This window comes from Ixodes scapularis, unplaced genomic scaffold (genome assembly GCF_016920785.2).
Source record: "Ixodes scapularis isolate PalLabHiFi unplaced genomic scaffold, ASM1692078v2 PGA_scaffold3__209_contigs__length_174095766, whole genome shotgun sequence".
NCBI classification, from domain to species: Eukaryota; Metazoa; Arthropoda; class Arachnida; order Ixodida; family Ixodidae; genus Ixodes; species Ixodes scapularis.
Genome location: NW_024609868.1, coordinates 68,071,279 through 68,084,425, shown reverse-complemented (window position 1 = coordinate 68,084,425; position 13,147 = coordinate 68,071,279). Strand labels below are relative to the sequence as shown.

Genomic DNA, 13,147 nt, shown 5'->3' with positions numbered 1-13,147 from the left:
TCACAGTCACACTCCCCGTCAGCCATTCACTCACCCTGAAAGAACCTCACGGCCCTCACTCACGCATGGCCCTCACGCACTTATCGCTCTCACGGCCCTCACGCACTTGTGGCCCTCACGCCCCTTACCGCCCTCACGGCCCTCATGCACTCATACTCCTTACGCACTCATGGCCCTCACGCCAACCACCACCCTCACGTCCCTCACTAACTCATGGCCCTCACGCCCCTCACTCACTCACGACCCTCACGCCACTCACCGCCCTCACGCCCCTCACTCACTCATGGCCCTCAGGCCCCTCACGCACTCACTGCCCTCACGGCACTCACGAACTCATAGCCCTCACGCCCCTCACGCACTCACCGCCCTCACGGCCCTCACACACTCATACCCCTCACACCCCTCACTCACTCATGGCCCTCACGCCACTCAGGCCCGCTGCATATGGGGCAATTTCGCCCAGAAACTTGACGTCGCAACACCATGCAGCAACACGGGGCGAACATGTTCACACGCAGCAGCCAATTGCTGAAATTTGCCATCATCATCATGGAATTTTATTTTTCTTGCACTATTTAGACACAATTACGCGCTAAACGTGTTTTTATGCATTTAAATCTTGTTGAGAATATTAATGCATCTTTCTGAAACAGTTTTTTTTCAAAAACGATCAATATCAAACCAGAACCAAGTTTTTGTTGTCATCATCACCGGCACGAGGTATCACGTGAAAATATTGCGTCCCTGATTGGATGCAGACGCTTCAAACGTCTTGGAATTGCTCCGAGTTGCTCGCTTGTTTCGAGCCGGACCCAATCTCAGAAATTCGTGTTGATCTAGGGAAAGGTAGGGAACAACCCGCCAGCAACACCAAAATTGCTGAGAAAGTTGCTCCGTCTGAGGGGGGCCTCACGCACCCACCGCCCTCACGCCCCTCACGCACTTATGGCCCTCATACCCCTCACGCACTCACGGCCCTCACGGCCCTCACACCCCTCACCCACTCATGCCACTCAGACACTCACCGCCCTCACGCCCCTCACGGACTCATGGCCCTCACGCACTAACCGCCCTCAAGGCCCTCATACCCCTCACGCACTCATGGCCCTCACGCCACTCACCGCCATCACGCTCCCATGCACTCATGGCCCTCACACCCCTCACGCACTCACCACCCTCACGGCCCTCACGCACCCACGGTCCTCACAGCCCTCAAGGCACTCACTCACCCTCACACTCATGAATTTTCCTTGTTCAGAAACTCACTCGCCCTCACCTCCCCTGTGAAGATGAGGGTGAGTGAGGGCCCTCATGAGTGAGGTTTGCCGAGGTATGCTTCTCACATCATCGAGGGCTATTCCAAACTGTATACCTTGTATTTCAATATCTCCGTTGTTCCATCTGTAAGCAGGCAGCAGCATCATAACGGCAAAGATCCCTGAATTCCATGAAAATTAGGCTCTACATAAAATAAAGCAAGTACGAAACATAAAGGATCTGTTCATCGTTCAGTCAGTAAGCCAAAGTATATTAGGGACTACAACAAGGCCGACTATCAATCCATAAACAGAGAGCTTGAAGTGTTTTTAGATGAATACATGCTGGATTTTTCGGAACGCACTATCGAAACTAATTGGTATCTTTTTAGGAACAAGGTCAATTATTTAGTACAAAAATATATACCTTTACGCGTAATCTCATGCAAGCATCGAGCCGCTTGGTTCAACGTTCCATTAAAGCGTCTTTTAAATAAGAAAAAGCGATTATATCGCAAAGCCAAACAGAGTCAGAGTGATGTCAACTGGTGTGCTTATCGTCAATTTACAGCTCTGTTTAAAAGCGCAGTGAAAGAAGCTAGGAGGGTTTTCTTTCATAACACACTTCCTTCGTTACTGATAAACAACGCTAAAAAGTTCTGGAACGTCGTTGGTGGTCCGAAACAGAATTAGATATATCTAAACGACGACAATGGTGTGACTATTCCTCAGTCTGATTGCTGCTCTGTGTTTAATGAAGTGTTTGCAATGTCGTTCTTGAATCTACCCTCCGTTTGTCTTCCTGATGTTGCTGATTCGAGCTTTTTTCCTATAGAACCTGTGCTGATTGACTGGGTTGGTGTGATGCAATTAATCCGAAATTTAAAAGTTTCTTCGTCATCTGCATGGAAGCTCTGAAGCCATGAAGTTGCTCATGTTTTTCGTCCTCCCGCAGTTCCTGAGCGTGTCGGCGCGTGGGTCCCCAACTAACTGGAGTCACGATGACGGCGCGGTTTTCTTCCGGCATCCGGACGACAATCTTCAACCTGCCAATCACTCGTCGACAGCACCGTCCTGTCCTGGTATCAAGTTCATCGAGAACCTCGTTCACACCACGTCATCAGCAGGGACATCGACAGCGGCAGCTATAAAGGAGCTCCCCTTGCGACAGCGTGCCAGTGGGCATGGAAGCTCTGCAGCCATGAAGTTGCTCATGTTTTTCGTCCTCCCGCAGGTTAGTAAACAAAAACCTTGCCATTGTTTTAAATCAGACAATGTTTGCCTTGTTATGCTTCCATGCCCCGAAGCTTGTATTGAGTCTTTTAGAGTTCTGCTGCTGTTGTTGTCTGGTGATGTTGAGCGGAACCCAGGTCCCATGTCAAAACCCCAAGAAGAACAATTACTTAGCTTACAAGAAACAGTCGATAAACTTAAAAACAGTCATGCTATACTTCAACAAGAAGTAAACCTTCTAAAAGAAAAACAAAAACAAAGTGAACAGACAGTTTCAACACTTGAGGAGCGACTTAACAAACTCGCGAGTGAACTCGACGCACTAAAGCAGAAGGATACTAGTAGCGCCGCGACTACTGAACCCCAGCTTACTGCAGCCTTAAACGAACTATCTCAGCTAAAAACACGTTACGATGATGCAGAGGGCAGATCCCGTCGCTGTAATCTTTTATTTTTTGGCATCACCGACGCAGACAAGGAAACGTGGGCTCAGTCAGAGTGCTTGGTCACTAGTTTGTGCTCCGAAAAACTAAACGTGCAAGTTGAATCATCCAGGATTGAAAGGGCGCATCGCCTAGGAGCATTCGACCCTCAGAAATGTCGCCCAATAATAGTAAAGTTTTCTTCGTTTAAAGATAAAGATAGCGTTCTTTCATCAGCCCACAAGCTTAAAGGAACTCGCGTAGCCATCAGCGAAGACTTCCCAATTTCTGTCCGGCTCGCACGCCGTCACCTTCTTGATTTTGCAAGGTCAAAAGGCACCCCCTACAGACTGCGTCATGATAAACTTTTTATAAATGATAAGTGCTACGTATTCGATGCCGCTCTTGGCGCCGTTAAAGAAAAAGACACATAGCCACGCCAGCGCTTCTTCTCGTCGCCCTCTAGGAGTCGACCGGCAAAGCACCATGTTATCACTAAGAAATCTTCAAGTCATTCTATCCTATTTACTAACATTAGAAGCCTAATACCAAAGAGAGACGAAATAATTTCAGTAATCGAAGCGTGTAATGCCGCTTTTGTTGTACTTACAGAGACGTGGCTAAGCCCTGATATATCTGACGTTGAGCTATTTCCCTCGCAACTAAACTTTCGAGTGTATAGATCTGATAGAAAAACTAGAAAAGGAGGGGGCGTACTTTTGGCCATAAAAGACCATATACCATCACGGCTAATACCGCTTACCACTGACCTAGAAGTTGTTTGGGTGTATCTTTGCACAACGCCTTCCGTTATAATGGGTGTGTGTTACAGGCCGCCGGATAATAAAAGAGATTTTGTTATTGAGCTGTATAAATGCCTTTCTGAACTCGCATGTAAATATCCTAACGCTTTAGTTACCCTTTTTGGTGATTTTAATTACCCAAATATTGACTGGTCTACTATTTGTTCTAGCTGTGCATTTTCTCAAGAGTTTAGTGACCTTTGTTTAGATTTTAACCTCTCTAATGTTATCACTCAACCCACTAGAATTACCAATCGCTGCAGCAACGTACTCGACCTATGTTTAAGCAATGACCTTTCACTCTTCAGCAACGTCACATACTTACCCAGCATTAGCGACCATCTCGTCATTGAGCTAACATTCTCCATCACTACTCCAAAGAAATCACGTTATTCCAAATTCATTCACGATTATGCGAGAGCCGACTACGCATCTATCAACACCAACCTCGAAGAATTTTATCACATATTCTCAGTCAACTTCGCGGAAAGGACGGTCAATGAAAACTGGATTCTTTTCAAAGATAGACTAACATCCCTAATCAAACGTCTCGTTCCACTCACTCGAATTATATCCGATAACACTAACCCTTGGTACGATAAAACAGTTCATTGTCACTCCAACAGGAAAAAAGAGCTTATACGAGGGCAAAGGCTCTTAACACTAACGCATCTTGGAACGCCTATCACGAATGCGCTAGGGCCTACAAATCCGCGATTCATGATGCCAAATCCAAATTTTATACTCATGACCTCCCCAACATTTTAACCAATAAACCTAAAAAGTTTTGGAAAGTAATTAACCCAGCACTCTCTCTTCCATTACAATTCGTTGACGAGTATGGCCTTCCACTTTCTGACGAACATAGTGCTCTTGAAACTAACAACGTTTTTAGCTCGATCTTTACCAATGAAGACTTGTCAAGTATGCCCAACCTGTGCCAACCCCTTCATCCTCCTATGAATCCTATCATGATCGACCACTCTGGTGTACTGAAGGCCATTGAACAGCTGAAGGTGTCTTCTAGCTCTGGCGACGACCAAATAAACTCGAAAATATTAATAAATACTAAACACGTCTCTTCAACTTTCCTCTGCGACATTTTCTCGCAGTCTCTTCAACTTTCTGAAATTCCATGCGATTGGAAAATCGCTAACGTCATCCCCGTTTACAAAGCAGGTGATCGCCAACTAATCAACAACTATCGCCCCATCTCGCTCACCAGTGTGTCGTCTAAACTCTTAGAGCATATACTCTATTCTAACATAATAAACTTTCTAGACTCCCACAGCCTTCTTTTCGAGCATCAGCACGGCTTTCGCAAGTCATACTCATGCGAAAAGCAACTAACAGCTTTTCTTACTGACGTTTACTCAAACTTTGATTCTAATAAGCAAACTGACGCCATATTTATTGATTTCTCCAAGGCATTTGACAGGGTCCCTCATCAACGTCTCTTACTGAAACTTAGAAATATTAATATCCATCCCTCAGTCGTCAAATGGATCTTCGAATTCCTCACAAATCGCACCCAGTACTCATCTATTAACAACACCAAATCTACCACCTGCGCTGTAACCTCCGGCGTCCCCCAGGGAACCGTTCTTGGCCCCCTTCTATTTTTAATATACATTAATGATCTCTACCTCAACATCTCCTCTTCAATACGTCTCTTCGCCGACGACTGTGTAATTTATAGACCTATTAATTCAAACCACGATAATCAAATTTTGCAGAATGACCTCGCACTTATAACTCAGTGGTGCCACAAATGGCAAATGACTTTAAACTTTAATAAATGTAAATCTCTATCATTCACCCGCAGTTCACATGTTTCATCCTTTTCTTATCACCTTTCCACTATCCCAGTAGCTACCTGTTCCTCATATAAATACCTAGGCGTTCACCTGACCTCTGATCTGTCATGGACTACTCACATAAATGCTGTCACTGCCGATGCTAACCGTACTCTTGGATTTCTTCGCCGTAACCTCAGACTAGCTACACCTTCAGTAAAACTACTAGCTTATACGACCTTGGTCAGATCTAAACTTGAATTTGCTTCATCCATATGGTCACCATGGCAATCATATCTAACTAACAACCTTGAATGCGTTCAAAACAGAGGTCTTCGTTTTATTTACTCTGACTACTCCCCATACACTAGCATATCAGGATTACGCAAATCAGCTAACCTTGACTTACTTTCTTTACGTCGAAGGGTGTCACGTCTCACTCTTCTTCACAAAATCTTTTACCACAACAACCATCTAAAAGATTCTCTACTATCACCTCCCTACCGTATTTTCCCTCGTTTTGACCACTCATGTAAACTGCGCTCAATTACTTCGTCATCTGTCTCCTATAAAATGTCGACTTTACCATCTGCTATTGACGATTGGAACTCATTACCTGACCTCATTGTAAACATGACTGACACTAACAAGTTTGCTGCAGCCGTTAACCTCTTTCTTTCTGAAATACAAGTATAGGTTACAGCGTGTTTTTTATTAAATATTTTTGTTGATGTTTTTATTGTGCTCACTCCCTTGTATAATGCCCCCTGGGGCCCTCAAGGAAAATAAATGATGATGATGATGATGATCTGGACCCGATGATATTAACTCAAAGTTCCTGAAGAACACCGAAGTATATTCCTCCATAATTTTGTCGAAACTTTTTTCACAGTCCCTAGATACCTGCATTGTGCCCGGCGATTGGAAGGTGGGCAAGGTGGTACCCTCGTTTAAATCAGGAATTTCGCATTCTCCCCTTAACTACAGACCTATATCTTTAACTAGTGTTCCTTGTAAAATCCTAGAGCATATAATTCATTCTAACCTTGTTAGTTTTCTTGAAAGTAATGCATTTTTTACATCATGCCAGCACGGCTTTCGTAAGACGTTCTCCTGTGAGACACAACTCATTTCATTTACACATGAACTTTTTGCTGCTTTAGATAATGCATCTCATGTTGACTGCGTATTTCTGGACTTTTCTAAAGCTTTCGACCTTGTATCTCATCAGCTACTCTGTTTGAAATTAAGCAGATGAAATATTGACCCTAACATTCTCGCATGGATTGAAAGTTTCTTGTCTAACAGAACCCAATTTGTAGTTGATAACGACTTCAAATCATCCTCGTCCCCCGTCACTTCAGGTGTGCCGCAAGGGTCTGTTCTTGGCCCTCTTCTCTTTCTCATCTACATTAATGACCTTCCTAACTCTATCAACTCATCCATCAAGTTGTTTGCTGACGACTGCGTCATTTTTCGAGTCATTTCTACTAGTTCCGATTCCTATGTGCTTCTGTCTGACCTTAACAAAATCTCTAATTGGTGTGATATCTGGAAAATGCGTCTAAATACTAACAAGTGTAAAGTAATGAGGATTGCGCGTCAGACCGTTTGTGGCAACATTTACGATTATCAACCTTCAGGCAGTGCACTTGAACAAGTAACGTCATACAAATACCTAGGGGTTCACATAACAGCTAATCTGTCTTGGCAAATGCATGTTAAACATATAGTAAATAACGCTAACCGCATGCTTGGATATTTGCGTCGTAACTTTTCTATGGCACCATCATCTTTAAAGCTTCTCCTCTACAAAACTCTCGTCCGCTCTAATCTGGAGTACGCATCTTCGGTGTGGGACCCAGGCCTGGAATTTCTTACTAATAACTTAGAATCGATACAGAATCGCAGCGCGCGTTTTGTCTTGTCGAACTACTCCCGTTCATCTAGTGTATCCTCTATGAAGGAAACCTTGAACCTTCCGAACCTCTCTCTGCGCAGAAAAATATCGCGACTTACGCTATTTCATAAAATATATTATTATAACCCGCACCTCAAAGCTGAACTTTTTTCAGAGCCATCATACGTCTCATCTCGTTCAGACCACCATAACAAAGTAGGCGTGCCACATTGTCGCACTAACTTGTTTTTCGATTCATTTATCCCAAGGACTAGTAACGAATGGAACCACCTGCCCGCCTCCATCGCAATGATTACCGACGATTTCACTTTCAGGTCCGCCCTTGAGTGTTATATACTTTCTTAATAACCGGCGTGTCTGCATTTTTCATTCTCTGTTTCAATTTCTGTATTTACTACCTGTTGTTTGTTTTTATGTTTTCCACCACTCCCTTCTGTAACGCCCCCTGGGCCTTGAAGGTACTGAAATAAATAAAAAAATAAAGAAAGAAAGAAAGAAAGAAAGAAAGAAATTCAGCTGGGACACTTAAAGGAAAACTTCAACGAAATTTCACATATACGCGTTGTGTTAAAAAATAGGTTGAATATGATCCACAACATCCGTAAAGGACAATCGCACGTTTGTATTTTGAGCCTGGTGGCTGCATCTTTCGTTATAAACGGCCCACTCTGGCAAGCACTCGAAAAGCAGCAGCGGAAAGCACGTGACATCTGCCGCAATCATGACGAAGTTCGTCTCGGGACGAGCAAAGCTACGGCGAGGCTGACGTTGAAAAGATGGCCTAGTCGTTCTAGCCACCAAAGTGGCTGCATTTGGAAGAATTTTGAGCGACAGGTTAATCTTCTATATTCTTGTAGAGGGACAATAGCGACTTCTGGGACACACAAAAGAGAGTCTCCTGGAGAGGGAGTTCCTCCTTCTCTTCTCTCGTCGTGGCCGGAGGCGAGACAGTTACCGTCACTAGCTGTCAAGGTTCCTAGACGGGCATTACAAACGAGGCGTTAGCGACATCCACCAGGTTCTCTTTGCTAATCATTTAAATCGTTTTAAAATTTCTTGTCGTGACTTTTTTATCAAGAAATTGGTGTGTTCGATTATATACTGCTCCTTTGAACACATATAGACCAAAAAAGAGCGCCGAAATTTCGTCGTAGTATCCCTTTAAGACCGCTTACATGTAGGACTTCGAAATCGTTCCGACACGCGGCTCATTTCTACAAGCAGCGCGCCACGTCTTCCTATCGCACACGGCGCTGCGGCGGTGACATCACGCTCCCCGACTGCGCAGGCGCGGAGAACCTTGCCGGCTTCACGAAAGCTTCCGTGACGAAGCATTACGTTGCTGTGCTTTTCTTTGTGTTTTATTTCTGAAGCGCGTCCGCTTTTACCTTGAGCGCATCCGCCGGCTTCCGTCACAAAGCATCTGATGTGAAGCGTTGCAGCCAATTTAGGTGCCGCTTTTTGCGGTTACGGGTTTTTCGGTGCCGTTTTTCGCAATTACAGACACCGCCGGCTCCACTCCATTGGACATGGGCTTTTTATTGCTTCCGCATTAAAAAGTACTAAATGTCGTGTTCCAACTTTAAGGGGTACTCCGGCGTTTTTTCCATGGTCCCTGATTTGACCGCAAATTCGCTAAACACACAAACAAACATCGCTTATTTGGCAACGCTAATATCAGGCCAAAATAATTTTTGTTGGCAAAGCTATTGAATATACAATTTGGATCTCACTCTGCCTTTTAAACTGAAAGTATGTGCTGGCAACAACAAAAAAAAGTGACGCCAGTAGAAGATACTAAATCACAACTAGCACTAAGACAAGGACAGACTAAGAAGTGAACAAGACAGGCTTTAACTCGCAACTGACGGTTCTGAGTTGTGGCTCACAACTGACGGTTGTGAGCAAGTGAAAGGCAAGGGTCCATTCTTTGGAGTGTAGCATTTGTTCCCAAGCCATTGCAACCAGTTCCATGATGTAAAATAAATGCTTTGGAAGCTCGCTCCAGCAACCCCGCAACAGCACTAAACAAATTCTCGGCATAGTACATTTTTTCGACGGTCTGCTCGACCTGCAAGCCCGCCTGCCACTGACCACTGACGTAACAACAATAAAAGGCGCGAGTGTGTTTGAATGTTGGTTTTGACATAATTTTTATTTGCCGATTTTACTGAAATTGTTCTGAGTTTCGCAATACTGAATACCATACCGGAAAGGGTAAAAGCCGAAGATTCATATTAGTAGTTAGTTTCGGTAGCTCGAAACTTCGTCGGGGTATCCCTTTAAGGTTGAACAATATCTCTCCAGAGTGAGACAAAATGCTCAATCCGCTCACTTATTGTTAACTTCTCTACTTTTCTTGCCATGAAGTGCAAGGTGGCACTGCTTCCAACATACCAATTATGGTGCGCTTCATAATCATGAATCGCAGGACCTCCATCGCCGATCCTCACAGCTTTCCTTCAAGCCAAGCCCCCACCCCCCATACGCACACACACACACATACACACACAGACAAAACCGTAGGGTTTGATACAAATGCAAATTTCGTGTGGATGTGTCATCCCCTCCCCGGTATCACACCACAGAAACGCCTAACTGTGCACAACCTCAAGCTCGGAAATCCTAGGGACTGCTGCCAGGCGTGGAGTTAGGCTAGTTGAACGAGTGTTATTGAAGTGAAAAAAAGAAAGAGAAACAGCGAAAAATACGGAACACGAGAAGAGTATGTAAACAGGCCAGCTGGATAATGTTACGCATTTAAAAAAAGAAAAAGAAGACGGAGACTGCGGACAAAGAAGGGGACGAACACAAAACGTCTCGCGTTTTGCGGCTGCCGTCAAGTTGTTTTGTGTTTGGCCCCTGCTTCATCTGTCGTCTCTGGAATTTTTTTTAGTAATACGGAAGGCAGTTTTAATAACCACATAGACCCCAGCGCTCACTGACAATTAAATACTCTTACCGTTGCACGATACATCGCGTAAATATAATACTGAAAGCAATAGAAACAAATACAAACAATCCGATAACAGACCTATACAAACTTGCCGATTGTTTGTGTAGGCGTGTGTCGGCCTGACGTTATCGGGTTGTTTGTTTTTATGCACTTTTTAAGTATCATGTTTACTCACTATACCGTGCAAAAGGAAAATTTGGAGTTTTCAGTCAGCGCTGAGTGTAATTATTCCTTCCACTTGCCTTTCCTCTTTTGGCTGTTTTTCTATTTTTTTTCTAACAATTTTAAGGGCTTAATGCGGTTTTGTTCCATTGCGTTCGTTAATACCAGAATAGTTTTCATTTGCCTTTCTATGACTTTTTTTTTTTTTTAACGCCACCTAATTGCTCAACTACCAGCGAAACTGCAAACAGCAAAGCCCAACACTGGTACTTCTTTGGCGAATTAAGACTGAGATACTTAGACTGTGGCCAAGGAAGGCGAAGTTTTGCTCCATCTTGGCGTCTTAGGATTTTCTGAAGTCCTGAACTCCCCGACAAAAGCCAACGTGTTTGCTAAAAAAATTGAGCTACATGGGCCAGCTGTTTTAGTGAGATATAAAGAAAGGGCGATAATAACGGCTGTAGCACGAGCCGCGCTGAAATCTGCCTGCACCCTGTTCGTCACCAGGAAGCGCTCCTGCAGCAAAAGAGTAAACACAAAACTAGCGTAACGGCATAAACACAGCGCAACTTAACCAGACAAGGAAGAATAAGTTGGACAGAGGGTTACAAGAGGACGTTTCTACTCCTGTCGTCCGCTTCAATCCTCTGCGAGCGGGTCCATCTCTCTTCGCTCTTATTTACACGCTTTCAGCAAAAGAGGGTCACGACGCCGCAGCCGGGGCGGAGAAAACGACAGTCGCCGCACAATCGCTTGACAACCGAGTCACGCGACTTGGAACCGGAGATACGAGTTTCCCGTCGCGCGAGCTGGATGGATATAAATCCATCCAGCTTACGATGGGCCGCAGCGAACGCTAAACGAGCCATCCCAGCGAATTCAGCGCTACGAACGTACGACGTCACCGATCACCCCGCGCAGCTCCCTGCCTCTTTCCCGAAGATCACGTGACAATCACGCGGTTATTCGATTGGCTCCTATGGCTCGTAGCGTCCGCTACGGTCCATCGTATACACCAACTCAACTCTCCTACGTCACTCCGCGGTGGTGGCGCGCCGGACGCACTTCCGGTCTGGGGCGGTGGGCAGAAGTCGCCGTGCCAGACATGCATTCCTGTGTTCCTTGGGAAGAAACGAGACAAAAAACCTGCCTTCTCGTCAAAATGCTGCGATGGGGGATTTACAAAGAGAGTCTGGAAAGGTTTGAAGATCAGTTTTCATGTGTTTCTGCACCCTCCGTTCGTCCGAGAACGTGGATAGCAGCCGTGAAAAGGGCAAACCAGACGCTGTCAAACTACGATTGCGTGTGCGGGCCACAATTTGTGGTCGCCAGGTGTATTTGCTTTGTTCCAACATGAACGAGAGAAAACCCCCAAGTTGTCCGGACCACCCACGGATTCAGTGCGTCTTCAAATTCACACGGCCGCCTGATCGTTCGAACTTTCGTCTGCTCTTTCAAAGTTGACTGCTTTTTGTCTTCTGCTCGTTCAAACAAAAGCGGCCCGTAGACCAAACTTTGACCCGGTGATTGCAATAAGAAGTAATTGCAGGCCTCAAAAGACTTAAGTAGGCTCGGTGTAAACAGTAGATACAAGATGTTAATTATTAGTACCGGTGGCCGTCACCTACTTGTTACGCTTGGTCTGTTCCCGCTTCCGATTTTCAGTATCGACGTCGATCATCGCCGCTACCTTTTACGCTTTTGCAGCACGAGCGACGTCGCGACCGAAAACAGCTACAAGAATCTCATCATAGTTTTGGCGTCCATTCTGCAGCGTTCGTGCGAATGAATGCGGCGTCAAATTATTTACGGAAAGTTTAGCGGCGTAACGAGCCTTGATAATTTCGCTCAGGCGATTGAAGTGGTAAGACATTGCGATGAGGACGTAGAATCGGCAACTCCAACGCGAAAAAGAGTATGCAGACTCACACAGACGCCGACAACGTGATATTCCAATGGTTTGTCGACGCGGGACGGGGTGCTTCTTGCCCGCACTCCATTGCGCGTGCGTTCGAACTGTCGTCTGCTCTTTCAAACTTGGCTGCTTTTTGTCGTCAGTTCGTTCAAACGACAGCGGCCCGTAAACCAAACGTTGACCCGGTAATTGCGATAAGAACTAAGTGCAGGCCTCAAAACACTTTTGAAGGTTGGTCGGGGTAAGTCGGCTAAGTGTAAACAGATACAAGAAGTTGTTGATCATTGTTACCAGTGGCCATCACCGACTTGTAATGCCCGATTCTACTTGCGGTTTTCAGTATCGATGTCCACCATCTCAGCTACGGACCACGCTTTTGCAGTCCGAGCGACGTCACGACTGAAAATAGCGAGCAGAATCTCATCGTGGGAGTCAGGCTTTAGCGCCCATTCTGCGGCGTCCACGTGAAATGAATCGCCGCACGTCACATTATTCACGCAAAGTTTTGCCTCGATAGTTTTGCTGAAGCCGCTCAAGTAGTCAGACATTGTTAGGAAGACGTAGAATCAACAATTCCAACGCGAAAAAGAGCACGGAGACTCCCACCGACGCCGACAACAACGCAATTCAATGGTTTGTTTATGGGCGACGGCGGGCTTCTTGCCCACCATCCACCGCGCATG

General features: G+C 45.3%; 1 protein-coding gene across 1 annotated transcript; it reads left to right on the top strand.

Annotated features, from left to right (window-relative positions):
* Window positions 1-2,178: 2,178 nt before the first annotated feature.
* On the top strand, window positions 2,179-3,345 carry LOC121837064. The gene has a single exon (XM_042292480.1). It carries the CDS (start codon window positions 2,179-2,181, stop codon window positions 3,343-3,345), a length of 1,167 nt encoding a protein of 388 aa, XP_042148414.1.
* The last annotated feature ends 9,802 nt before the right edge of the window (window positions 3,346-13,147 follow it).

Coding starts and splice junctions, on each gene's coding strand:
- LOC121837064 (XM_042292480.1), top strand. CDS start 2,179: ATGAAGTTGCTCATGTTTTTCGTCCTCCCGCAGTTCCTGAGCGTGTCG.